The sequence below is a fragment of the Brassica rapa genome, chromosome A09 (assembly GCF_000309985.2).
Source record: "Brassica rapa cultivar Chiifu-401-42 chromosome A09, CAAS_Brap_v3.01, whole genome shotgun sequence".
NCBI lineage: Eukaryota > Viridiplantae > Streptophyta > Magnoliopsida > Brassicales > Brassicaceae > Brassica > Brassica rapa.
In genome coordinates this window covers 3,724,608-3,752,341 of record NC_024803.2, presented here as the reverse complement: position 1 = coordinate 3,752,341, position 27,734 = coordinate 3,724,608, and the positions used below count along the sequence as shown (strand labels likewise).

Here is a 27,734-nt window from a genome sequence, read left to right as displayed (position 1 = left end):
AAGGAGTAAGCTTTACAACTTCAACTCCACAGAGACGGTTATAATTCAAATCATACTAAACATTCATTTCTGGCCCACTCTAACAACTGTCTCGGACCATATTCTCTCATTCATAACACAAACGACGTATTTAGTTTTAATCTAATTGCGACGGTTTGAAGTGGGCTTGAAGCCCAAAAATATAGGCCCACTATTATTTTACTAGGGGGGGGGGGGTTTGTGATTCATAAACTCTCTACGCTCCATTCATTTTTATTGGAAACTGATACTAAGCTGTGTATTATCTTTTTGATAGTAGCTATGTATATATTTTGATAATTAGCAAACAATAATCAATAGCTATGTGTTATCTTCATAATATATATTTTGATAATTAGCAAACAATATCAATAATCAGATAGCAAAGAAGGATTACTCAAAAACTTGGTTGTTGAATAAGAGTCGTTAGTCAGAGAGAATATACAGCAAACTTTAAAAGCCTCTCTACCTTCAAATATCACTTTTCATGTAGAGGATCTCACTTCTACCTCTTCCTAAATAAACTTTCCAGATGCCTACTTTGATCTCTACTCTCTTTGTTTTCCTTTTGTTGTTTTTAAAGCAGAAACCCTGTACAAGTCTCCAAGGGAATCTATGTAAGTGAATCCATCATTCATCTGCCTAGTGTGTGTGTTTCTCACTCTATCCCTGTAGAGCACGGACAGCGTCTGACATTTCCATTAGCTGCTGCTCCGCTTTAGCTTTCCAATTCACCAACTCTTTCAGTGTTTCCTGTAAAAGACATCATGTGAAGTCAACGCTGTGAGAAGATGGGAGAGGGTGGGGAAAGTGACATCTACTTAAGGGCAACGACAAGGGTCCAGTGGCTAGAAGATTTTCCAAAATTGATCATCCAAATTCAACTCACTAATGCTTCTATAACATGCTTGATTACTACCGTACCTGAGAAACAATATTTGCGTCGTCAATATCTGCTCTTGGACCTGGAGGCATCTCAGTTTTGTCCTGATTGGAGCTTCTGGAATCACCTCTGGTCATGCAGCTACATATGGAAGCAAAAAAAAAAAAACTACTTAAGACAACAATAAACCATAAAGCCTACTCTTGGGACCTAGAAACCAAGCAACAACTCTAACCTCTCTGTCCTTTGCATCTCGGAATTGAGCACTGACTGTTCCTCAAACCACATATGGTCTTGGAAAGAGCTTTTGCGAGCATTTGGTGGAAGCGAGTATTTATCAGGCCTGACAGCCTCTGGCAGAACATCGATAAGGTCAGCATCAACATCCCATGGTTCGAAACCATTCACTGTAAAGTCATCCAAGTTAGCATTATGCAGTATATGCTCCCAGCTTTGAGGAGCTGGATTGAAGGCATTGGTCCCGTTTGCCTGCACATTGTTTGAAATTCCCACCAGCTTCTGTTCTACTTTATCTTTCCACGAAACTAGTTCCTTAACCATGCCCTGCAGCAAAAGCTTTTTACTCGGTCAGGACATCCTAGAAAAGAAGCTTCAAACAGATATATTATACTTGTTTTTGGTTTATACCTGTGTTGATGTCAACGACTTTGAGATCTCTGCAATTTGCTTATCGGTCTTTACCTTCCAACTCACAATCTCCTTAAATAGTTTCTGGAGAAAAATGCAAACAGGTCTGAGTCTCTAATTATATGCTCATCTTCCTTGAACAAACAATTAAAAAATCTCAACAAGTCACCTCATTTGCATCAGCATGATCTGGTAACTTCGGCTTGGAGACAAGTTTTTTGATATCACTGTATATCGCAAAGAAAATGAGATTACACTTCAAAACAAAAAACAGAAAAGCTTAGAATATTACCTCTTGATTTGATCAAGTTCTTCCCTAAGCTTTGAGGAGACAGCAGAAGATTCATGTGAATGTGACGAACTCTGAATCTTCCATTGAGCAAGGGGAATCAAATCCGGATCAGTAATTCCACATTCACGTTTAATCAAAGCCAACTCAGACACAAGCTCTTTGATCTCACTGCATATTATCAATCACATCTCAACCCACAAAAACAGAAACTTATATAATAATCGCAACCACATCATTACCTCTTCATCCTATCCATCTCCTCCTTAAGCTCTGAAGTAGACGCAGACGGCTCATCATCATCAACCCCAGGCTCAATTTTAATCACACCGTTGGCACCCTGAAGCTTCCACCAAGGAGGAGGAACCCAGTTCGGATCAGGAACCCCAGACTCACGTTTTATTTTGAGCAAATCAGCACTCTCTAACCAATACTGCATAGTTCCTTCAGTATCATGACACCTCCTAAACCGATCAGCACCACCAGGAGTCACATTCCCATCAATGTGCTTCAACAAATGGTCCAAGAGCCCAGTATCACCAATCTTCCCTCGAGCTGAGGCTCTTAACTCGGAACGTGAAACAGGGGCATCAAAAGACGCGCCTTTCTCCTTCAACACATCCACAATCACTTGCTCCGAAAAATCAATCCTTTAAATAAACAAAAGACAAAAGCTCTTGACTTAAGCATGAATTGTATTTAAAGGTTAAGTCTTTTTATCTATCTACCTTTCGGTGTTCCAACGAGTGGTCAAACCTCGCTGGCTAGTTCTCTGTTTCTCAAATCGTTCAACTAAATCAGCGAGTCTTTTTCGTTTCGGGGTTCTCCTCGTGGTGGTAGTCGTCACGAGGAGACCAGCTTCTTCTTCTTCTTCTTTTTCTTCCTTCTCTAACTTAACTGCAACCAAGGCTTTTTTCCCTGATGATGATGAGGTGTCATCTTCTGAAGACACGTGCTTGGCATGCTCTAACTTAACTTTGACAAAGGCGGCTTTACCGGAGGAGGTGAATGAAGAAACGAAAGAGGGGTCCATAGTGGAGCGTTTCAGCCTAATCGGACGAGGAGTAATCTTGTCAGACATTCTCACATAGCCCTGTCAAACAAATGAAACACGAGTTAAGAGTCGGTTTAGAATAAACCGCGATCTAAAATTGATAACAAAAAAAGAGTCAATGATGCGACATTGTTTTTTTTTTAAACAGCGAGACGGTGTGAACCTTATCTCATCAAAAGCATTGAAATCAACGCCGTGTGTGAATCGCGATCTGAAATTGGATGATACGAAAGCTAAAATCTAGAGAATTTGGGATCGGGGCAACACCTTGGGAACGATGTGGAGATGAGGAAGGGAAGATAGGACCTGACCAGACCAGAGTAGATGCAGAGGAAATGAAAAGGGCCGTGAAAGTGGTTGCAGCGTCGAGGAGAGAGCCCTAAAGCCGCCAAAAATCCCTAGAATCGTCTCTTCCCCCTTTTCAATTTTTTGCCGTTATTTGTTACAAAAAAAATAATTTATAATTTGTTTTACCATTAAAGTATGAGAACCAATGGTGTAAAGACGCGTGGTCGAATCTCTTTGATCCACCGTGGACCTTCACACAGTTTACCTGCTTGCTAAGATTGTGTTTTGTCGTCTTTTGTTTATTTGCACAAATAGGCGTGATTTGTTAAAAAGTAAGTGGAACAAAGAAGCAACGACACAATTGTAGAGATGCTATCGTTTGGCCGGCCTAAGGCAGCAGCGATAGATCTGGGATGAGAAGGCATAGTGTCTTCGGTTCTACAAGTGGATGTCTCATTTGGCTGCTCGAAGACAGCGTTGATATATCCAAATCACTGCTTGCTGCTACTTAGGAGGCTATTGCATTGGACTGTACTTTGCCTTTGTTTAGATGTTTTAGTTTGAGGTGTTTAAGGTAGATTCTATGTCTTCGTAGTGTTGTGTTCATAAGTTATTCTGTTGTGAGTTTTAGTTGCCTTTCTTTCGGCTTTTGGTAGTGTTGTGTTGGTAAGTTACTCCGTTGTGGATTTTAGTTGCCTTTCTTTAGACTCTTGTTTCTGGAGATCTCATGTTATCCATCAGCTTATGATCAAATCATGTTCACCTATGAATGAATATTATCAGATGAAAAAAAAAAAAAAAAGCAACACACAATTGTAGAGACTAATGTTAAACCCCTTGTATTCAGTTCAAAGAATGTGAGGGATGTATTTTTGCTTCTTAGAGCGTAGTAACAAAAATAACAAGAGATGAGAAGAAACCTTAAACTATAACAGCGAACAAAATGTCTTAAGACCTATTCTCATGTGACTTCGAAGCTCCCCAAATACTCTCGAGTTTTATAAATGTATGGATTCGATGATTGATTACCTTCAACCTAACCTGTTTTGTCTCTTCTTCTTAATATTATACCTTCTTCTTCTTCTCCAGATTTGCAGCGACACTTCTTTGTTTATGCTTCCACGAAGGAATCTTACCAGGGAAAGCCCACCTGAGGAACCGTTCCCACGAGTAGCAGATGACGAACATCAGCAAAGCCCACAGGAGAAGCTTATCCCTCATACCTTCTGGTAACGGAACCAGCTTTAACGAATCGTTCAGGTCCCTGAACAGATCAGACGCGATCACCGTGAAGAAACCTGCTCCAGCGATGAGCGCGTAGAAGAAGGGTTTGTTTTCTCTGATACTCTGGTTAAAAGGATGTCCCATGTAGTTCACAGCGAATGTCGCAACCTGAAGCATCATGCTCACCATGTATGACACTGTGTTCACCAAATTAGGATGGAATGTGGCGTCTGGTTCGATGCATTCCTCTGGCATGTGTTTCTCAGCTTCTTTGACCGAGTAGATCAAGAAGGTTATGTGAACAGCAAACTGTCCGAGGAGAGAGAGGAAGAGGTACAGGGAGAAGACGCTCGGGTGTGGTCGCTCTGAAGAGAGGGTTTGAAGAGGTCGAGCGTGAGATATGAAGAGGAAAAACGCAGCTGTTAATACGCCGCTGATTGTAGCCTGGACATCACCGAGCTTCACACCGTCTAAGTACATAACGCTTAGGACATAAGCTGTGGCGAGACAGTTCAGACCGAGGATTTTGAACATTTGAAGAGTCGTCACAAGTGTACTACGACCTTGTCGGATTATGTCCGTCACTGGGGCGACCGATGCATGTTTAGCTGTGAAGGGAGACGCCATTGATGCATCTCCAAGTTTGACTAAGGGAGCTGACCTGCCATCACCTTCGTCGCTGTTTAGTTCATCCATCATCTTCTTTAACTTTTGTCTTTGCAGTTCAGCAGCAGTTAAGTGGCGGTTTTGGGGTGTCATCTTTCCCTTTGATGACCCTTCCTCGTTCTGAATTGCGGTTTTGCTGGCTGTTGGTTCTGATGGTGGTTTGGGTTTCTTTGACTTTGAATTATCTTTAGACGATTCCGATCCAGTTGAGGAGGGAGGTACAGCATTCAGTAAGGCAACTCCAACATGCGCCTGGAAAGGTAAACAACAAAAATCGAATTAAAAGATAAAAAATAAAGCATATGAATCATTTATATGCTTGGCATCTGAATCAAATCTCTAAATGCGTTACCTGCTTCAATGCTCCAACATCATTTGTCCCGTCCCCACACATCAGAGTTCCTCTTCCTACATCTTTAAAGGTGGTTAAGATTAGCTCCTTCTGCTGTGGGGCAACTCTCGCAAAAACCTGAAGAGAGAAATGGTTTGAGGGTCAGACTCTATTATGTATATAGCTAATAAGAAATTATAAACCGAGTGACAGAGATTTTAAGGTGTACTTACCTTGACAAACGGAATGACTCGCAAAATAGCAGATGTAGCCTGTAGCATTTCAATGCTGTCACCTCCAATGCATAAATCATGGGTCTCTGCAAGGGTTTCGATCTCTTTGTCACTGAACACAAAAACCAGGTAGGATCTCAGTGAGATGCAGGAGAACGACATTGAAAGAAATCACGTGAGCAATCATCATTGCAGAGCAAACTAGACAAAAAGGGCAAGCACCAGAACTACTGTCACAACATATACTGCTGGTTTCATGTGACTATGTTAGATTGTTTACAAGATGAGAATACGAATAAGCTTTATTTCTACAGAAACTGTTATTAAATTTGACTGCACCTGTAGGGTGTGATCTCTTTCTCATCAGGTGACACCCACTTGTATTTGTCACCAGGTTTTGATTGACCAAGTATTAAAACTGGATTTGACACAATATGCACTTCGCTTGCAACATGACAAGCTGTCAATGCTTGATCACCAGTAATCATCACCTGAAATTATGAAAGCAGGATAAGACATCCCCTGTACCTAATTACTAAAGAAAGAATGAAAACCCTGAAAAAAAAAGAGATGGCGACTGAAAAACGGAAATCAAAGAACCAGAAGTATATACTCTATACTAAATTACCAAATCATGAGATGAATTCTTCAACTCCAAGAGAACGGCGGCTGAATCTGATCTAATGGGGCAGTTGAAGACCTGTGATGTATGATTAAGTCATTACGAACCAACGTTGATACCAGACCATTAATTACAGTTCAAATACATGAAGAAAGTAAAGCTGCCTAAAGCAGTGTGCCATTACCGCAAATCCAGCAAAAGTAAGGTCACTCTCGACAGCATCTCTGTCCATCTCTCTAGCCTCACTAGCCTGGTTATCATTATAACACATGTAAGGTAAAACTTGAAAGCATGTGTACGTTAACGATTATCAATTAGGTTGTACATTAACGATTTATCAATAGAAGAGCAGTGAGAGGCTATTATTGTCTACGTCTGTAATGCGTCTAACCGTCACAATTTGCTAGGTAAAATAACATGCATCAAGTTTTTTCAAGAAGCCACCAGGATCATGAGGGAGAGCAAGGGTAACTACCGTCATATCAGGAAGTCGTTTAAATGCAAGAGCTAGAACTCGAGATCCTTGGCGTGTGTATCTCTTATATGTTTCGATATATGAAGCAGGCACATCCACAAGCCTATCTTGGATGGTCTCTGGTGCACCCTGTCAAAGAAATTAAATATAAGCATCCAATATTTAGATCTGGATTTACTGATAAAATTTTAGTCTACGAGAATTAATGAATTAAACAGACCTTCACAAACACAAAATATTCCTGCTGAATACAAACGATAACTGACATTCTCTTCAGATGCGAAGCAAAATGGTATCTCTGCATAATCTGCACCGAGTTGCCATTTCCCCTGCGGCAGATAACATATTACAAAGTGAAAAAAAAAACTTTTTTATCTGTGGGCAGAAGGATCTTCATATCGATAATATAGAAATCACAAACAGAACCTCGCCACATCAACTTTTGAGAAGAACCCACTATTTTCAATGCAGTACGCATCCTTATTGTAGTCCTTATTCTCAAAATATATATGCATAGTATTAACAAGGCTAATTACCATACACAAAGAGTCAGAACAATAGGATAAGATGTAAATAATTACTTTCTTGGCAAGGCCTTTTCATCAGACTTGTAACTCCAGTCTATTCCCTTAAGTGCAGCCTTCTCAAGAGGATCTCCGACCTGTAAGAATTGAAAAACAGAGTAAAAAATGATAGATTTTTGAAATAATGATTAATGATGCAAAAGCAAAGCACAAGCAGTCTCAGAAAGATGACCATAAGTAAACGTAGCATGTATCACATACGTACACTGACATTTAGTTCAAATTTTCTAAAGTAAGAAGTATACAGCATTGCCAAATGTCGGATTAGAAAAAACATTGTGTACATGTACGAAAAGAGTTTTTTTGGAGAATATAAATCTGGTGTTACGAATTTATGCAACAAAATAGATTAAATAAATTCTCTCAGACGAACAGCAGCAAAACTGATAAATTTCTCTAGGCCAAAAAGAAAAGAAGTTCAGATGTTCATACCAGCTTGTTGTCTACAAAGACCAAGGCATGACAAGAAGCCAAAATCTCCAATGTGCGTACAGGAACCTTGCTCATATCAGTCTCTGCCTCTACAGAATCAGTCAAGCCCCCAACTCCTCGAAACTCCTATGAAGAAGCAATGAAAATGAGTTTACCATAAACAAAATCAAGCAAGCAGAAATCCCAAACTTCACTTGACCTTACCATGTCATCTGACGTGAGTGTACCAGTCTTATCGAAACAACACAAATCAACCTGTCAGCAAAGGGAAAGTGTGAAACCAATAAGGCAACAATACAATTAATCATTAGGGGTTCTAAAGACCAGCAAATAGCCAAGTGAGGCACAAGAGACACTACCTTCCCAGCAAAAGGGATCCTAAAAGGCTCTGTGCAGAATATCCCACGACGTGAAAGAGCAAGTAATGACGTATTGACAGCAATCGATAATTCCATGGGTAATTCGGGCGGGATCACTGAGGTGATGATAAGTGAACAGCCTAGCAAGAGCTTATATTTGCTCCGTGTAGGATCCTCAAGACCCTGCAAAGGAGTTTCTCATCACTAGCGTAAATAGACTTTATTTGAATAAGATTCAGAAAAACATATGACCATACCTTTACAAGAACATAACCAGCTGCTATCACGGCAAATACAACTAGAAATAATATGAACAGACCACTCTCCCAACTGTTTGCAGTAACCTAATTTTGGTACCGAAAAGATCAGAACAAATAAAATTTACAGCTTGCTGAACTGAAAAAGCAAATAAGGGAAAGATCCCTAACCCTCTCCGTAGAAAACAAAATTGTCCTCATTAGTTTTCCTTGGCTTGTCTCAAATCCAGTTCGGAGAACAACAGCTAGACAGCCACCATCAGGGGTTTTCAGAGGAAATGACTGACCCCAAAAATTAATTAGTATTAAACAGGTTAGGAGAAAGCACAGAAGAAGAAATACCTTGTCAGGTGAATGTTGCAAGATCTTGGTCCCGCCAAATAAAACATGATTTTTACCCCTTTTGATCGATAATTTGTTATCCGATCTTTCGCCAGCAATTGGAACCTATAATAGCCATCATACAATCTCAGTAAAATATAGGTAATATATCTATAGTGAAGAAAGTATAGCTCTCACTAGTTAATAATGAATATGAAGATTCATTGTTTCAAACAAAGATACTAGAATCTATACACATATTGTGAGAGAAGCTGTTGATGCAATAGTCAAAATGACAAGTACGATGAACCAAATTTACTAAAATGCAATGTTACAGTTCTAAAACTCTTCAAATCTCAAAGTCTGGCGACTATAAATTTGAAAAAGCCAACAAACAAAGATGAAATTAAGGAAAGAAAGTACCTTCCACTGGGGAGTTGACTCGCCAGTCAAAATGGCTTCATTTACAATAGCACTTCCTACCAGTAAAAGCATGTCCGCTGGTACTGTCTTATCCTCTCCTCCCGTTTGAGTTGAAGGTCTCCCAATGGACACAACATCTCCTGGCAGCAGATCTATACCTAAGAGCTTCGCCCACCTAAAATTTGACTTATTCAGACACATCAGTAATACCGAAACGATCTTTAAGGTAAACTTGGGTGTTATTCAGTTACGTACTTCCCGCATCGATAGACCATCACAGTCTGACTGTCAACCCTAACACGTCTCAGGTCGGTTAATGTCTTCAGCCGGGCTTTTGCCATTGTTGACTCGAACGTGAAAAGCATGAACAGTGTGAACACACTGTAATACCAGAACTCATCCAAGCACCAAAGACCCACACAGAAAACCTGCAAATGGAAGAAACACAGTACTTAGAGCAATAATAGCCAATAGAAAGAAAAAAATAACTACAAGATCCATTCACTACAAAAGTAAACGATACCTGAAACACAAAAAAAGGTTCCATGCAGTTTTCTTTCATCAGCTTCTGGAATGTAGGTTGAGGATAATCAAATCTGCGACAAGCAGAAACAAAGTATCAAACCGATATCCACTTTGGATATATTCATCAGAAAAATGTTTTAAAAAGTGGTTGGTTAGACACATTAATAAAAAAAATGACAGCACAATACAAGAGACAATTGAAAGAGAATCGGCCTTAGCGTGAAATGGTTATAGATACATGTGAAACGAAATTCGTCCATAAAAACATGTATAAAGAAACAACAAGTCGACTTACACGTTCCTTCCCCACTTCTCAGTGGCAGTAGCAACTTTAGCTTCTGTACCATGACCAGTACATTTTAAATAATGACCAAATGTTTCCTTTGTGGGGTAAGGAAGCTTGGAAAAGGCTCCTAACTCTTTTGAGTATATAAAACGCTGCTTTCTGAAGTCAAAGAATATTTCTTCCATGTCCTTCGAAGATGCGGAACCTATCAACTGCAAACAGCAAAAGACTCAACACTGTTGGAAAGATGGGAATAAAGCTACTAAAATAATCATGCACTTCCAGGCCAAAGAGGATTCAAATAGTAAAGAGATTAAGTTCCTTAAACTACGAGGAGAGAGACATTAGTGTTGGGAGAAAAACACTGGACTGTACATATACTCAGTCATCATTCACTTCAAAAGCTAAAGCATTCACTCCTATAGTGGCAGCTTAACAATACAGTCTAAAGTCTTGAATGAACTCACTTGGCTACGAAAATGAAGAGGCACAACTTCTTTAGAACCAGAAAACTTGGCTGGGGTAACTTTACACGCATCTGCCTGATCGATACTGTTAACCTGTGAATCAATATACACACAGTGCCATCATAAACCTTTTAACTTAAATAACAGTTACAAGAACCAGGACTCATCAAACTATATTTAACCTTGCTAAACTGGACAAAGCACTTGAAATCCACAGACCACGCAGTGAAAAGCAAGACTAAGATGTGGAAAGCAACAAGGCCACCAAGCGCGATGGCAGCATCAGTGAAGTCTATGCTGGGGACTATAGTAGTCAGCCAAGTAGCATAGAGAATCGCAAAGGGCCAAACATCCAAACGCCACGCCCAGTGTTTCTTCCTACGTAAATCAACCTTATCCACTACCTTCCCTCCCACACGAAAGCTCGTCATCCCAAAAACCAAATCCCTAATTCTCCCTCAATCGTCTGAAGTTCCTTGGCTTCTGCACAGCGTTAGTAATCGCATCACACAACAAAATCAATTGGTATTGAGCAACGGTGCAATGAATCAAAATTTTCGAAAGTGAAAAGCTCAAATCAGTTGAGAGAGTTGATTCTGAAGTGGAAGGGAAAGAGACGGACCTTAGCTTGAATCGGGAGGATCTCAAACTAAACTAGGGCTTTTCGATCACGAAGATCGAATCAGAGCGTAAGCAAAAGGAATCTCCTTCACCTTCACGACTCCATGATTGAGGTTTTCTCCCAGAGATTCCCGATTGACCATGAACCGTCGTTTTCAATAGACTTTACCTGTTTCCGTTAACCTTCTCTTTTTCTATAGTTTTTTATTTTGATTTTGTTTTGAAAAATTGCCAAAAATAACTCATTTATAGTACCATTTATTTTTCATATTTATAAATCTATGATTAATTAATTTATATTTATGGTTTAAAATTGAAGGATGAGATATGGTTTAGAATGTGGAACTTGAGATTTTAATAAATATATAAATAAATATTTAAAATTTTTAATCTTTTAAAAATAGTTTCAAAATGAAAATTCAAAACAAATTATTTATAAAAAATTTAAATTTGAAATAGCATAATTCGAAAACATGAAAAATTTATTTATTTATTTAAATAATTATTTATTATTATATGTATATATATAGCAAGAATATAAAAGCATTTTGCCTCTTATTGAAAAATATATTTTTGAAAATGTTTTTTTAGTGATAAAAAAAATAAAAAATAGTATTAATACTGTGGTAAATATGAAAATTTTCCTTGTTTCGATAATTTACGAATATCTAAATTTTTCGATCGTATCAAAACGAATCAATTGTCCAGCTTACACAACATCAATGTCTTTGGATGGATAAGATGACACGATTATCGTTATGATGATTTGACTCAAACTTTGTAGTAAGCATCATACCATTATCCCAAGCTATTATATAGTTTTTTTTTTTGATAAAATATTAAGATTTATACCATTTTTAGGTTTTTTCTATACAATATTGCCAAGGCAACTTATTACAGCAAACAAGAACCACAACAACCTTCCAAAACAAAAAAAAGACCCTCAAGGTGGTCTAGTACAAGAGAAATAGAATTGCAGCAGAGAGCTAGTGGAGGCAGATCTTACCAGAGAGAAGACGGTCTCGAATGAGACGATCCAGTGAAACACGAAGAGCAGCAAGGGGTGTTGCAGTAGAGGTAAAAATCCTAGCATTTCTCTCCCTCCATATGAGATAGATTGTTGATTGCAAAAAGAGCTTCAGCAGAGTGGTGGCTTGCGCTTGACCGTGTCTGGCCCCATGAAGAATCCAAGCTGCAGCTGAATGTAGATCAGATGGGGGGTTGGTACAGACTGAACCTGCGAAATCCAAGCTATTATATAGTTCTATAGTAATTGTAGGATATTATGTTTGAGAAATAATGATAGAGCATAGTTCCGTCTCGTGTAAACTTTACTAATTCCGTCTATCGCATACTCACGTAAATATCTCAAAATCTGTTACTACCTATATAATCTGACAAAGTCCTGAAATTGAAGTGCTAAATAATCAACCGTAAATCACACTTAAATCTATTTTAAAAAATACAACATATGTGCTTTTCAACGGCCATAGAATATGACGGTCTGGAAAACTCTTGATGTATTGGATTCCTTTGCCATCTTATCCTGCTATCTTCTCTGTTTTATCATATATTCATATACCAATTTCAATATGAGTTTCTTAAGCGTCCTCGATAAGGATACATGTGAATGTATGATGCTTGTAGGAACATAACGTCATGGTGTTTGAGCGGTGACGAAAGAAAGGTTTGTTATGTCGACATATGCTCAACGAATTTGAGACATGAGTAGGGCTGATCACTCACTAATTTGTTCCATGTCCCAAAGTCCAAACCAGTTTTAAATTATCGTTGGTTTTTCTCTAATAATGCATTGTTAAACTTTTTAATATTTTTTTATTTAATAAAGTTGGTTATTTGGCTTTTATGTTATTATAAAATACTTCAGTAATCATTTATGCAACAAAGCTAACAATTTACTAAATTTATTAAAATATTAATGGGCAACAACGTAATAACTGTCCCCACAAAATATTTGCACCAAATATATTATATAAAAGTAATTAAAAAATTTGCAACAACATTCGCTAAATATTAATATCAGTTTTTGTAACAATTTAAATTGGCTCTATACGTTAGACGTTTTGATGCAATAATACTACAAAATTGCAATAAAAATTGTTGCAAATTTGCTATGTTGTTTGCTATATATTTCACGTAGCAATGATTTGCCACAATTAATGTTGCACAAATACATTGTAAATATACAACAAAGTTGATATAAAAATATTGTTGCAATACTATGACATATATAGCAACAACTTAATTTATTGCTAATTTTGCTACGTATATGCAACAAATATGAATTTGCAACATTCAAACAGCAAGAAGATAAAATTTGTCACAATTTTATTGCAATTTCATATTTGCAACAATATATGAGCTTATTACAACAATATATCACTATTGCAATAGAGCTGTTTTCTTGTAGTGTTAGTAATGTTATTAGCTACAACACATTTCCCATATTCAGTTGTTTCTCAAGATACTTCACGAGCGTAATACTCATTTCATATATAGTAAGTGAACATTGTCATGGATACATAAACAAACCAGTACCAGTAAAAAGACTATAGAGGCAAGTTTGGAGCAGATTGAGACCGGCGGAACAGAAGTAGAGTGCTTTAGAGCATAGTGTGTTTTATTTTTTTTGTTGATTAAATAGTTAAATTCAGTAGCTTAATAATATAAACATTGAAACACAAAAACAGGCGCCTCTAAGCAAAATAAGTGCTTTAAAACATAGTGTGTTTTTTTGTTAGATTTAAAAATCGTGTATTTTGTTTAATGGCTTCATAATTTGATTTAATATTCAAACACAAAAACACCAGGCTGGGTAATATTATATTGAAATATAAGTGATATTCATATCCATATATAATTTAATTACACTAATAATAAAAGAAGAAGAGAAAAATCAACTCAGGAAAATGTAAATCCCCCAAGTGAACTAATCCTCGACTTCATACACTTGATAAACTCAGAAAATGCATGTGGATGATGATGACATAGGCATATCAAGAAAAGAGTACAAGATCAACAATGCAAAAGATAGTCAAACATATTTTCAGGCTCCATTTCCAGCTTCAGCTTTCTTATCGTTGCATACACACATGCTCACCGGTCGCACGACTGTGATCACTGCTGGTTCAGGAGATGCCACTAGTGTGCCTAGCTTCAACATATCGATGCTCACTTCCGGCAACTTAGCAGCTTCGAGTTCTTTCTCCACCAAATCCGACGGCGTTTTGCAGTATTTGAAAACCACGTAAAGTATCATTTGAAGTGCACCGAGAACAAACCCAATCACGTTAGGGAACTGCGAAGTCGACACATGAAAAGGTTATTTAGTGCTCAAAGCATTATAACTACTTTTTATTTTTATATATGTACTTTACCCTTTATAGATCCACGTCAAATTATAGTATAGTTACGTGCATTGTACAATTCCATGTGTTATAGAACTCTTTTTCAAAAGATACAATCTTTAAGGTTTTTCTTTTGAAAACCAAAAAGTGAGTATCTTTAACGTTTTGTGGGATATTATAAAATGTGAAACGACAATAATACCAAACAAAAGGGTTTTACTTTTGTGAATCCATGTCTTTATGATTATAGCTTTCGTGTATATGCTCAGCTCAGGTGCATGAAACAAAAGCAACCATTTTCACGTAACTAATGATGATGATTAATGATTATGATAATGATGACTTACAGCAACGTAGATATCTTTAAGAGCAAGACCATAAAGGAGCCAAACGACCGCACTGATGGTAAGTGTCAAGGATAAGCTAAACGGCATGTACTCCACACTTTTTGTCTTTATAACCGTTCTCTGTATATATTACAAAATTAATTCATTAAATCAATTAAAACATATTTTCATTTACTATATATGTAACACTAGCTAGAGTCTAGTGTAATATACTTACGATAATGCTAAGCGGCGCAGCGAAAACGCAAACAGAGAATCCGACACAGATTCCTCCGATGATCTTCGCACGTGTGGTTCCTTTTGCTAAGAATTGGCAGAGAAGGAGAATCAAAAAGAATCCTCCAAAGTTCATTAGCAACAAGAGTTTCACCGTGAACATCTGCACCAAAATACCAATACATGATACATTAAATATCACATTAAAAAATATCACATAATCAAAGCCGGATATTCTAGGCACAGATGAATAAAACATTCGCCATATACTACTCAAATTTTAAAGAGCTATCATACATATCTCGTATGACCTTTAAATTATTGATTTTAAAATTAAAATTAACCTTAAAATGTTTATAATTCCTTAAATCTCAGATCCGAGTTTGCACATATTAGATATAATATATATCACATACAGATTGGTAATGACTAATGAACATACTCGTGCTTCTTTGGTGGCGAAGGCAACGAATATGGCGATGTAGATGGTTTCAATGACGCAACCAAAGGAGTTGATGGTGACGAGAAGGAAGACATCTTTCTTCTGTGTAGCGTAGTAAAGCCAAAGCATCGCGCTGAAGAGCGCCACCACATACGGAAGAGATTGAAATCCTTCTGTGGTTTTCTTCTTACAAATCCTATAGAACGTTGGCCTGCATACATATCGAAACACTAATTGCAATTGGTTTGGTTTATATCATATGATCATTATCGTTCTAGCTAGTGAGATAGTAACATAAAACATATGTGTTGAGATATTTAGAAAAGTTTTAGTGAGGTAAAGATGTAACTACTTACACGGGAGAGAGGAAAACAGCAAAGGAAATGAGGTTTCCTGAAAATTAAACGATTATAATGAAAGTATAATTTTATTTGACATACTGGTTTTAAAACCTGGATGTAGGTTATGATGATATTAACTCTGATATAAAAGGAGATAAGTTCATACCGAGCAAGCCGAAGGCAAAGGCCCATGTGTTATGAGTGTTGAAGATAGCCATGTATCTTTGTTTTCGCGTTTAGGTTTTAGCTTTGTATGTGTTTCTCTTCAATCAAAAGCTGATGGCACGGGTTTAGCATTTGGGAACTTCAAGTATATATAGAGGGAGAAGTCTTAAGAAAGAATATTGTGGATATGTATGGAAAAGAAAATAAAAATAATGGCAATCATAATAATTTTCATTTTAATATATATATATATATATATATATATATATTCTTGAAAGTATTTTTTCTCTTTGTAGGTGTACAACAGATGTCCTTAGAAAATCATTCACAAAACCAATCCACACTAATATAACTTTTTTCATAAATAATGCATGGCGAGTTTGGTTTAAAGCCAACTCTTTCTTTTAAGAGTTTTATGTCTAGATTCTACCTATTTCACACATACCTATAGTATACGTGAATAAATATATATGCATTTACTTATAACGTAGTATCACGATATTTTTCTACGGTTTATACCTTATCTTTTATTAGATAAAATTATGAGGCTCATGCTTAAATTACGTTTCTAAGAAAATAGTTCACGTGAGTCGTGACACTGTACGTACTTATCATCTAATTAAGTTTCTCAGTAGTTTTTCGTTCTTACTTTTTTCCGTTTCTCAATCATTAACATTTTGTCTATACGTACCTAAGTTTCATAATTCAACAAAAAGTTAATGATATATGTTCTTCAATTTTCACGTTTGTTTCATTTAACAATGTATTCACGTTTGTCTTACTTTTCAGAAAGGAAAATAAACCAAGCGTAGGAGAGATAGACTGCTTAACAAGAAATTGTGACTATTTTTTTTGGTCAAGAGCTATTTATGTATACAGTATAATTCTTAGTTCTTAAATACTAACTAAAGGAATAGAAGTCCCCTTTATTTAACAGTTGGCCGATAAAATCATTCAAGTACATAGGATAAACTTTTAACTTTTAACATTTTTACCAAAAAAAAAACTTAAACTTTGAGATACATATGAACTTTCTTCATAAAAAAGGAAGTTAAGATATGATTTTGGCATATTATGGATATTAGATATAAAGTGTCCCACATCGGAAGTTGAAACGGATACTAAATAATATATAAGATTGATGGACTACTCCACGTACCAATTATTTTTAGGTTGGAAGCTCACCTAGCTTAACAATGGGTGCAAGTTATTTTAGATAGGCTCCAATATGAAATATACAAAAAAAATTAAGTCTAGAATACAAGTAAGTAGTGAAGGTTAGGACCTCTCGAATAAGGTTATTATCATGATTAAGGGTCACAAGTTTCTTTAAAAATCTAGAGTTCAATTGGCAAGTGTGCTATAAAATGAAGAAGTTGAGGGGTTTCCAAACTCACCCATAACTTTTTATGGAAATTTATCATATTCAAAGCCTAAATTTATCTTGTTAAAAAAATATTTATCTTGTTTGGGGGCATTACATTTTCAGATACGGCTTTGACAGTAGGTTGAAGCGTCCTTCGTGATTCCATGAGTTACGTATTTAATCATCTATTCAGAAATAGTTAAATCTATTCGTTGTCATGAGTTTATCATTGTTTATGATAAACATGATAATGTAGTAGGTGAAAATAAACTCCAATAATTCATGACTAATAGGACAAAAGAACAAATAGCATGAACTTCGTTTGTATAGTTTTAGCCTAGACCGAATTTTAAAGGTTACTTAAACGTATCCATTTACGTTAATTAGTAACTTGTTATACTTTCACATGGTTTTCGTTTTTCAAAGAGTTTATTCTTTTAGGGTGGTTTCTTTCTCTAGTAAACGTTATAGATGAATATAAATTATTCAAACTACATAATGGCGAGATTGTTCATTATGTTAAAGGATGGACTAACAATTTTTTTGACACTATGTAAGTGATGATCAAATATCTAAAATTAACACTACAAAAAATGATTAGTTGGTTTATGGTTATAAATGATTTTAGCATCAAAGTTTCAGTGATAACCACAGGTGTGTAGGTAAAATGGTTAAACGCAGGGGTTGGTCATGTTGTGCTCTTAGTTCTAAATTTGTCCAAATTCCTCTTAGTTAACAAAAAGAAAAATCAATAATACATTTTCCATAATATATTTCGTATCTGGTGACGAGTTTGAGTTAGAAACGTACAGTCACGATTCACGTTTTGCGTTCAAGCATAAGAGCATCAGCACTGGTTATAATTATAGGATAGTCTCTCACAAATATAGTAATGATATATAATTATATTGTAACTAAATTTAATTTATAAAAAGTTAGATTAAATAATAGAAGAGAAATTGCATTGTATAGCAAACAAAAAAATTATAATTCACCATCTAACTAAAAAAAGTTAGATTAAATAATAGAATGACACTTGTAGAAAAAAGTTCTCAATTTTGTGTTGAGAGTTTTTTCGCAGAGGGACGTTTCAAACCAATTCTCTAAATTTGTTTTCTCTCTCATACTATGTGTATTTATTTTATTATTTAATTCTACAGAGACTTTTTCGAATATCACCCGCTGCGGATGGCCTAACGTTAAGTTTCTGCTTTGGACCTCATATCGCTCATTCTAGTTACCTTCATTTCGCAGTTCTTTAGATCACTGCTCTTTAAATATCTTCAAAAGTGTTAAAAGTAAATAAATAGAATTTAAGTAATAAAATTTGCTGTGCTTTTGCTTTATAGATATTAATTAAAATGGTCGGTGGGAATATGGTATATGAAAATATCTATATGGGCTAATAGAATATTTTCCCTTTCGAATCTAAATAATTCATTAGATCGAGAAGTTGGTCATAAACTGGTCCTTGATCCAACGTTAACGTAAATAATTCGTTTTCAAGTCTAACACTAAATCTGATTTCAATAGTATAGACTATAGATCGTTGATTTTACTCATCTTCTTCAACTTATTAAAGCCTTTATTTTACAGCTTAACCATTTGATATTCAGTTTTCGTATTTGCTTGTTGTTAAAAGAAGATTTGCATAATGGTTTCTTATGATTTATTATGTCCCAACATTTTTACTGTGGAGATATATTTTAGTCTAAACTAATGAGCGGACAATTCTATATTTTCTACAAAATTTCACCATATGTAGAATTTACTGGCATCCCACTATGGTGAACAATTAATTATATTTGCATGTGCCTGAAATCTTTTGTAGTCGTTTTCCCCCATTAATCTCCCCAAATATCATTACAATCGAACCTAGATATTTTAGTGTAAATTCAATAATTAATCATGTTACCAATCGCTAGATTAAGGAAACTTTCAGTGCATATATTTTATATTCAAGTAAAATAGTAACTCATCATATTATTAATTAGTAAAATTATTATCTATGTGAATCATGTTAGGGAAATACTTTAGGATATCAGTAAAAAAGTTTATATCACAAATATAGTTTATAAAGATCAAAATAACCAAAATATTTCATTAAAAAGATAAATATATATTTATACTTTTAAAAAAAAAATTTATAAAAAACTTTAAATTTGAAAACATATAATCTAAAATTATAAAAAAAATATTTTTTTATTTTTTTATTTTTTAATATATTTATTGTATTAGGGTCCTTTTACCTATTAAATAAAATATTTTAGTTATTTTTTTCTTTATGGTCTATTTTTGTGACCAAAATTTAAAAATTGTCTATTTAGGAAAATTACCCATCATGTTGTTCCTCGTTAAATAGAGAAATTTCGCAAACCTATCCAATCATATCAAGGGGAATAACTTTTGATGATCAAAATAACCACATAAAATGTTATTTTATTTTATAGTGCACTACAAATTTATATTTATACTCAGTAATTGAAATCCCACTTCCTTATTTTTATTAGACTGCTTAAGATTTAAAGTGTAAATCATGTGGACAAATATCAGGGATGACAAACTGTATACTACTCTCTTCGCTCTAAAAAAATGATGTATTTTCATTTGTTTACATATATTAAATTGGTTTGACAAAAAAAATACATATATTAAATTTTATCATAAATATATTATTATTTTGATTATCAATTTTAATAAAATTACATCAATAATAGTTTAATAAGTTTAATTGTTATTTAAAAATACAATTTAAAAAATAATAAGAAATTTATAAATAACATAAAAAAAATTTTGTTTTCAAAATATTGATCTTTATAGAAAGGATAGTATTTGTGGCGACAGATAACAATTATTTTCCAGAATCCCATCTTTCCTAAATAGTTATTGTGTCTATGTACTAACTAGTACTAATTGATTATACTACAATCTTTCTTTACATTAGCTGACAATAAGTCAATAATGTTTCATAAATGCGCCTAAGTAATGTTTCCTTTAGTGCATCAACAAAGGAAGTTTAAAGGCACCTTTTTTTTCCCTTTACCATTAAATCAAAAGAAAGAAAAAACCTTATGTTGTTCATCACCTGACTTTAACTCAAAGAGTCAAATCTTGTTCCACCTCACTCACAGAGTCACATATACTCACTGTTTTACGTCCCTCGCATATTAATCATACACATTATTACGAGCGAGAGCTAATTATAGCCATGGTTAAAATATACATGAAATCAAATGTGTTAAACAAAGTATATGTATTTCAAACTGAACCAAAGCGGTCAGTTTAACCAAAAATATCGGGACTAACCTTAGTAGTACTAGTACATTTAAAAACATAATCAACTATCCTTAATCATCGGTCAATAATGTGAAACAGTATAGTTAAGCAGATTGTAAATGAATATTTGATTGTATATTACTAGATCGTGCTGGCAATTGAAGTAGTTTAGTCATTTCCCAATTTAATTAGTGTTATTTGGGGTTTTTTATCCTTATGAAATATATTTATCATAATATCTTTGGTGTTATCTAAAAAAAAAAAAAAAAAAAAAATCTTTGGTGTTATCTAAGTCATTTGCCTAAAGTTTTATATCTCAATGAAGTGATCTAAGAAGAAATCATATCCTACGTGTAGAGACATATGTAGTTAAATATATATATATATATATATTTGATTAAACCATGTAGTTAAATGTTATGATAAGTCAGTCATTCAAACATCCTAGTAATAGAAACGTACATGGAAAAGCAAAATTCATTGAACCAATAAATCGGTACTATTACAGTAAAGAAAATAAACGACATTGTGTTATTAATTTAGTAAGATTAATTTTTCTTTCAAAGTTCAACACCGTCGAAGATCTTACGGATTTTAATAAAACAGTTTTTACCTTCACATAAAAATAGTCGCCTTTCTTAATATAAAGTTTTTGTTAACAACCATATCTTACCCTTTCTTAATATTAAGTTTTTATATGACCAATGAATGTAAAAGATAAAGGAGCTGCAGGAGAAATCGCCATCGATTGATACGATGACGTCACGGGGTAATTGAATCCTTTATGCTCCAAACTTTTTGGCAAACCATGTCCATCGTGAATCATGACGTGGGATTATATTTCACGTAGATATTAAATATTTATAAGATACGAGACAACACAAAATAAATGGAACATGAACGTCGGCTATCCTACTAGAGGCCCCTATATAAAAGAAGAAAATGTAAAGTCATAAAGATAATAGATTCAATAGATTGTGTTATTGCCTTAGATAATATATATCACATCTGTAAGAAATAGATAACCTAAATTTCACATCTATGAATTTGCTTTTTTTTTGGTGAAAATTAATTTTCTTTTTGATGTTTAGTTCATGTTTTTAGTTTGATTTATAAATATATGAATCTGAATGTGTAATTTCTCTATTTTCCACTCTTGAATAATGTAAACCCAGCGTTAAATATAACAAGAATGCAGATATCGTATAGGATTAATTAAAATAGATCAATTTTCCAATAAGATCAAAACTAAGTTGGAATCTGCACCCTATAAGATTTTATTTCCCTAGCAATTAATTATCAAATTTAGAAAGAAAAGTTTTGGTGTTAGAAAAACGTTTTAATTTTTTTTAAGGGAGATAAGGTTTGCGTGTAACGTACCAAATTTTTTATTTTTTCTTTCGTGTAGAATGATATCTCTAATTATTGAAGGCTTTATTGGACAATATATGAGTGATGCTTCCACTCCCATATAAAAGAAGAACATGATAATATCAATACTTTTGTGTTTTTTTGTCTCTTTTTCTTTCACTTTTCCAAAAAAAATTGTTTCTCATTTCTTTTTTTTCTAACACACTAACTAAAACAATAATGTTGGTCTTCCCTAAAATCTGATAGAACACTTGGCAACTTGTTTATTTGTATTATGAATGTGAGAGTGCGTATTTTATGCATATATATGAAAAAATTGATTATACTCGAAAATATGAATTTATATATGAAGATTATCTCCATCCACTGTTAGGCAAAACGTTTAAGTAAGGCTCCTTCATTTGGCTTTAGTACAGTTGGCCAGTTTTCTTTTGGTGCACCAACATTTTCCCTCTTTTCCAAATATTTAAACATTTTGGGTTTTTAGTTAAACAAATTATATCATTAAGATTATCTGCTCAGATTTATATAAGAAAATATATACATTTTAATAATATCGGTTTTGATTGTAAGTAAGAAGTAACAAACCAATGGAATGTACTAGGCCATGCACAAACTTATACATATATGTTTAGACATACTTATATTGAATATATATTTACAAAAAGAAACAGAAAAATTGTTTTTTTTTCCTTGGTGGTTCACGCACGTTATGCATCCCTCTTTTATCAAAAACCGAGACATTGTATTTATTCAGTGATGTAAGTTATGCAGCCCTCTTTTGATGAAAGAGACTATCTTTCGGTGTTAACCATACATGAATGGTCTAGTGGTAGGCGAATTATAGTGAGATAAACGATCCGGGTTTGAATCAATCTCACAATATTAAACATATGTGTTATGCAACATAATTATATAGTTTTTATTACGAGCAACCAGATCTATCTGTCACCGGTGAACATGCCCTATATGATTAATTGGTTAGGTTCGGTCCGCCGGACACTCTTAGTTACTAAAATAAACAATGACATATTCTAATTCATAGAAATCCTTATTTAGCAGATATATATAGAGGGAAAATACCCTCTTTTTCAACCGTCAGTCTCCCATCTTCTCCTAGATAATTAGCCTACTACAATGGCTACATATTATTTACAAAGCTGGAAACTGAAGAATATGCATGTTTCCCTTTTTGTACAAAAGCTTTGTTTAACATTACTAAAGTTGTGTTGTGGAAGCACCGTAGCCTATTGGTTAAGGTTTAAAGGCTTCTACACCCAGGTCTGAGGTTCGAATCCCAGACTATGCAATTTATTTCAGATTACAGGAAATCTAGGTTTCAAGTCCCGGAGAGAGCAGTTTATTAAACAATTATGCAGACTACAGAGGAAAAGCTTGCAAGGGATCTTCAACATGGTGCAAGTAAATCTGGCCAGGCGTGGATCTTCATAGGACGGCTCAGGTGATGCAGTTAGGCGTAGGTCTTCATAAGGCAGGTAGTATTGTCGGTTGTCGAATCGTCTATGTAATATTTCCTATATCATAATTGTAAGATCGTAATAAATCAGCGTTAAAAAAAAAAAAAGTTGTGTTTGTTGATAGATAGACCATCCGGTTCTATGGTGTAGTGGTTAGCACTCTGGACTTTGAATCCAGCGACCTGGGTTCGACTCCCGGTAGGACCTTACTTTTTGCCCTAACTATAAATCTGAGGGTTCTGAGCTACACTCTAAGCTCGTAACAATATCTGTTACATTTGGGCCGGCCTTGTGTTACTATTTTGGTCCAATAATGTTAATTACCCGAAGCAGATCCGACCCATTTGTTTCTTTTTTGGGTGGGAGCTACTTAAAAAGTGTTTAACGAAGGCATATCCTCTGATGCTGGCCTGATGGATGACACAATAAACATGTTGTGCTTGGTGCTCTTGGTTATCTATATAAACATCTATCTAGAATGACTCTCAACATCTACAAAACAAAGGTCACGATATCTGATGACATAAAAGAGATGGGGCAATGCCAAGCTGCAGACAGGAATACATAGTCATCATATTCCTAAACACTATTCCTTCCTAAATTGTCATTAATCATAATCAATAGATACGGTATCCAAGATAAACATTCCTAAACGCTAACAAGGTTGTTGAATGGAGGCATCCATTTTTCATTATTTCTTCTAAACTAGGTTGGTTTTACAATGAATGTTGATCCTGATTATTACATGTTTTGCAGTGAATGTACAACATTAATACAAGATAACTAAAACATATAGAAGATCATAATCCTCCATTCATGTTTTCTTGTTTTAGTTCTGTCAAAACACCTTGAAGTATTATTACATCTTATGTCCAAATTCAAACTTAAAACCAAAAAAAGAAGCTAAAAGTCTAACCACTTCTGATAATAAACACATGTTGTTGGAGAGATAGCCCCATGAGGTGTACAAAGCCTTATATGTGGACAAGCCCCTCAAGGGATCGAAGCAAAAGCTCCATCTCTAGCTTCACCTCCACGTGACTTTTTACCGATCAGTTTATAGCAAACTTCACCGATTCTCAAAGCGGAATGCTCACTCGACCCATTGCTCTTCACCTCCATGATAACATTATCCAAAACCAAGTTATCGAGTATCTCCTTAATCTGCTCTCTAGTCAACGTGTCCTTTTTAAAACACAAATATATAACATCAAGTGTAACAACCTCGTTCTTGAGCTGCTCAATTCTCTTGACACAAACCTCCTTGAGACCTTCGATCATGGAAACGTCAAGAGCTCCATCGACGTACCAATGCCCACCTTGTAGCTCCTTACAAGGCTCGAACTCCACTGCAAGAAAGTGTTTGCCCCCTTTGTTTGAAACTTCTTTGATGAGTTTGCTCTTCTTGAGAGAAATGGTGGCTTTTGTTACGAGGGCTTGTTGGATGCTTGTCCCTGCTGTAATCTCGTATTTAGTTGCACCCATGCCTTGCTTGCTACGTATAAAACCTAGGATCTTCTTCGTGTCTTCGGTCATACCAGTTGACGATGATCTCGGCGCTGCAGGGCGTCTTTGTGTACTCATCTTTTCTAATCACACTAAAAACACACGGATAATCTTTATAGACTCACTCAAGATACAACAGCGTTTGAGGGAAGATCAGATTCAATTTACCTCTAGTTTAGTTTCTTGGAGATGAAAAGGATATTCTATCTTGAGATTTTAGGAAGCGAGGATTCTGCGCGAGGAGCCAGGAGAAGGGAGAAGCAGACGATGACAGGAATGCGAAGGTAACTTGTAAGTAAGCGAGAAAAAAACCCTATATATCACATTTGGGTTGATCTTAAATAGAAGAAAAAGAGGAGTTTAGATAATAATTAAAGAAACAATTGAGGATTTGCGAAATAAATATTAAGGAAATGCTTACATTTTTAGGCTTAACTACCAGATTTTATTAAGAAATATTATAATTAATTTATTGTTTTTCTTATATTTTATACTAGTTAGAATTTAAAAAAAAACTAGTTAGGATGTTTTTTTGGTCAAATTATTAATATATATGAATTCTATTATACTTGGGCAAATCTCTAAAATAGAATCTTCCTAAGTTTATATCACCAAAATAACACTCAAAAACTAAAATGACCAAAATAACATTTTATCTTTTGAAAAATTTAAATTTTTTTATTTTTCAAAATTTGAAATCTTATCCCCAAAACCTCACTTCTCAACTCTAAACCCTAAAACATAAACTCTAAACCCTAAACCCTAAATTCTAAACCCTAAACTCCACCCTTGAGTGCTATTTTTGTGACTTTTTGCTTTGAGTGCTAGTTTGGGAACAAAAACTTGATTTAGTGCTATTTTGGTCTTTTTTCTCATTATACTTTTCTAATTTTCTTATTTTTTAAAAATATTTAAGAAGATTTTTTTATATGATGAATAAAAAATATGATATTTTTTATCTTTTATTTGTTTAATTCTTCAATTAAAGATTGATTAATTATTTTATTTATTTATTTAGTTTAGTCACTATTCGAAGTTTTAAATTTTTTAAAATTTCCATATTTTCTTCTCTAGCCAAAAAGACTTAAGGTACATGAATAAAACTAAAACTAAAACCACACGCACATCCCTTATACAATAAAACCTCTATAAATTAATAATGTTGGAACTTTGAAATTTTATTAATTTATAGAGATATTAATTTAAAAAAGTTTTCTTATTTAGATTTTTTATTTTAAGATATATTTATTCTAAGATAAAAAAAATTGTTATTTTTAAATTTGACATTTATATTAATTTTATTATATTATTTGGTGTATATAATATATATTGCATATAACTTAAATGTGGTTTTGGATATATATCATTAAATTTCATCAAAAATATATCAAGTGATATAAAGATAATTCCATTGTGAATATAAAACAAACCATATAATAATAGGTTCTTGCTTATATAAAGTATATATACATATAAATTATTAATTTATAATTTTAATGGGACTATATCTTTACATAGAATTTTCTAAAAAAAATTATTATCTTATTATTTTATTGATTTGTATTAAATTTTGAACCGGTCCAAGTTGAAACTGGTGAGATTTATTAATTTATAGAGACTATTAATTTATCGAGTATTAATTTATACAAGTTCTACTGTATATTGGTTTGTTATGGTTGGTACCTAAAGTATTTCCCTTTACTTAATTTTATACAAATATATATACTCAATAAAGAGGTTATTCTGTGATTATGGGATTGTGTCTACATGAGCAATTATAGAATATGTGAAATTCGAAGGTTGAAAAGAACCTGTTAATCTGTTAATCTCAGTTTCCTCTTGGGCTATAGCATATATAATATTCCAATGAAGCTTCTTCTCTTCCTGCAATTTTTTAGCAGTATAGTAGTAGTGTTGTGCCCCCAATTCCCCAAAATTAGAAACAATGACAATAATAAGGGCCAATAATAATATACGAGAAAATACATCGTGTCTATCCATCTAATTCGAATGTTTAAATAACTCGTGAATAAAGCCTTTTCACAAGTAATTTTGTTTTTCAACTGTGTTTGATTTCATAAAAAGCATTGGTTCGATAATGGAACCTGTTGAATAAAATGAAAACATAAAATTGAAACTATATGAAATAAACGAGCTTTCAATAAGAGAGAAACAAATTCATCATCCTTTTATTTTCTATAATTTTTTCCTAAAACTTTATATTTAATTCCATAACATTTTTTTTTCAACAACATACACATATTCATATAGATTCTGCAAACCAAACTGGTAACTCTGCATTCATATGGACGACAAACGGCGGTTGTTTTCTGGTACTGTACGCAAGACTGTCCGTCATTGAATTATGCATTCGTAGTATATGAGTGAACTCAGCTTACTGATAAAAATTTTCTTTAAGATTTTTATATCTTCCAAATAACTTGAAAAAACTGGTCATTTTTCTGGTTCCGAAACCATCTTCACCGCCAATTGAAAAACAAGTTAATATTAAAATATCGTCAGAAAAAAATGAATCTTATGTTCTTAAGTGATATATTTAACGTTTATAAATTTTATATTGTTCCATATGAGTTATTTGTCAATTCATTCTTTTGGCTTATAGTTGAACAATTTCGGTAAGCTATTTATTTGTTATAATGAATCAGTCCTTTTTTTTGAACAAATGAATCAGTCATTTTAAGTAATGAATTTTGAAGATAACATCACAAAAATGAGGTATTGTTGGTAAGGTAAAAAATCGTTTACATATTTGACTTGATTCCTATTTGGTAACATAATCAAAACAATAGTAAAAATGAATTTCAAATTAATATAGGTGCAGAAAAGAGATG

At 34.1% G+C, this 27,734-nt stretch overlaps 4 protein-coding genes and 1 non-coding gene across 9 annotated transcripts; 1 reads left to right on the top strand and 4 right to left on the bottom strand.

The window, feature by feature from the left end:
- Positions 1-390: 390 nt before the first annotated feature.
- On the bottom strand, positions 391-3,707 carry LOC103865569 (protein AMEIOTIC 1 homolog). Of its 3 annotated transcripts, none has more exons than XM_009143383.3 (9): positions 3,056-3,707; positions 2,567-2,931; positions 2,081-2,488; positions 1,842-2,009; positions 1,719-1,776; positions 1,550-1,633; positions 1,137-1,465; positions 943-1,042; positions 391-771 (listed from the first exon to the last, which is right to left on the bottom strand). In XM_009143383.3, the coding sequence occupies exons 2-9, from the start codon at positions 2,917-2,919 to the stop codon at positions 682-684; spliced, it is 1,590 nt and encodes a 529-aa protein (XP_009141631.1). In that variant the 5' UTR covers positions 2,920-2,931; positions 3,056-3,707; the 3' UTR covers positions 391-681. The 3 variants fall into 3 exon arrangements, with proteins under 3 accessions (XP_009141631.1, XP_009141623.1, XP_009141640.1); XM_009143375.3 differs by having other exon boundaries at positions 3,160-3,707; XM_009143392.3 differs by having other exon boundaries at positions 943-1,030; positions 3,160-3,707.
- A 289-nt stretch (positions 3,708-3,996) lies between these two features.
- Positions 3,997-11,449, bottom strand: LOC103865590 (probable manganese-transporting ATPase PDR2). 3 transcript variants are annotated; one of them, XM_033279862.1, is made up of 22 exons: positions 11,008-11,449; positions 10,568-10,868; positions 10,386-10,478; positions 9,928-10,130; positions 9,631-9,703; positions 9,363-9,535; positions 9,108-9,282; positions 8,706-8,810; positions 8,535-8,645; positions 8,364-8,450; positions 8,107-8,289; positions 7,952-8,002; positions 7,748-7,873; positions 7,313-7,392; positions 6,952-7,060; positions 6,732-6,860; positions 6,402-6,506; positions 6,263-6,334; positions 5,974-6,125; positions 5,635-5,746; positions 5,423-5,539; positions 3,997-5,322 (listed from the first exon to the last, which is right to left on the bottom strand). In XM_033279862.1, exons 2-22 carry the CDS (start codon positions 10,814-10,816, stop codon positions 4,246-4,248), a joined length of 3,582 nt encoding a protein of 1,193 aa, XP_033135753.1. In that variant the 5' UTR covers positions 10,817-10,868; positions 11,008-11,449; the 3' UTR covers positions 3,997-4,245. The 3 variants fall into 3 exon arrangements, with proteins under 3 accessions (XP_033135753.1, XP_033135755.1, XP_033135754.1); XM_033279863.1 differs by having other exon boundaries at positions 4,246-5,322; positions 6,441-6,506; positions 11,008-11,444; XM_033279864.1 differs by lacking the exon at positions 6,402-6,506 and having other exon boundaries at positions 11,008-11,445.
- A 2,390-nt stretch (positions 11,450-13,839) lies between these two features.
- LOC103865612 (bidirectional sugar transporter SWEET12) lies at positions 13,840-16,038 on the bottom strand. Its single transcript, XM_009143429.2, has 6 exons — positions 15,887-16,038; positions 15,736-15,772; positions 15,380-15,590; positions 14,939-15,100; positions 14,722-14,841; positions 13,840-14,325 (listed from the first exon to the last, which is right to left on the bottom strand). The coding sequence occupies exons 1-6, from the start codon at positions 15,936-15,938 to the stop codon at positions 14,074-14,076; spliced, it is 834 nt and encodes a 277-aa protein (XP_009141677.1). The 5' UTR covers positions 15,939-16,038; the 3' UTR covers positions 13,840-14,073.
- Positions 16,039-18,375: 2,337 nt separating this feature from the next.
- Positions 18,376-25,720, bottom strand: LOC103865623. Its single transcript, XM_033279867.1, has one exon. The coding sequence runs from the start codon at positions 24,958-24,960 to the stop codon at positions 24,370-24,372; it is 591 nt and encodes a 196-aa protein (XP_033135758.1). The 5' UTR covers positions 24,961-25,720; the 3' UTR covers positions 18,376-24,369.
- TRNAQ-UUG lies at positions 23,512-23,583 on the top strand. Its single transcript has one exon. It is a non-coding gene; the product is annotated as a tRNA-Gln (tRNA).
- Positions 25,721-27,734: the final 2,014 nt, after the last annotated feature.

Coding starts and splice junctions, on each gene's coding strand:
- LOC103865612 (XM_009143429.2), bottom strand. CDS start 15,938: ATGGCTATCTTCAACACTCATAACACATGGGCCTTTGCCTTCGGCTTG. Junction 15,773..15,886: donor CTTTGCCTTCGGCTTGCTCG/GTATGAACTTAT, acceptor TTTAATTTTCAG/GAAACCTCATTTCCTTTGCT. Junction 15,591..15,735: donor GCTGTTTTCCTCTCTCCCGT/GTAAGTAGTTAC, acceptor ATATGTATGCAG/GCCAACGTTCTATAGGATTT.
- LOC103865590 (XM_033279862.1), bottom strand. CDS start 10,816: ATGACGAGCTTTCGTGTGGGAGGGAAGGTAGTGGATAAGGTTGATTTA. Junction 5,747..5,973: donor AAAGAGATCACACCCTACAG/GTGCAGTCAAAT, acceptor TTTTGTGTTCAG/TGACAAAGAGATCGAAACCC. Junction 5,323..5,422: donor ATGTTGGAGCATTGAAGCAG/GTAACGCATTTA, acceptor TTACCTTTCCAG/GCGCATGTTGGAGTTGCCTT.
- LOC103865569 (XM_009143383.3), bottom strand. CDS start 2,919: ATGTCTGACAAGATTACTCCTCGTCCGATTAGGCTGAAACGCTCCACT. Junction 2,489..2,566: donor ACTCGTTGGAACACCGAAAG/GTAGATAGATAA, acceptor GTTTATTTAAAG/GATTGATTTTTCGGAGCAAG. Junction 772..942: donor ACGCAAATATTGTTTCTCAG/GTACGGTAGTAA, acceptor TGTCTTTTACAG/GAAACACTGAAAGAGTTGGT.
- LOC103865623 (XM_033279867.1), bottom strand. CDS start 24,960: ATGAGTACACAAAGACGCCCTGCAGCGCCGAGATCATCGTCAACTGGT.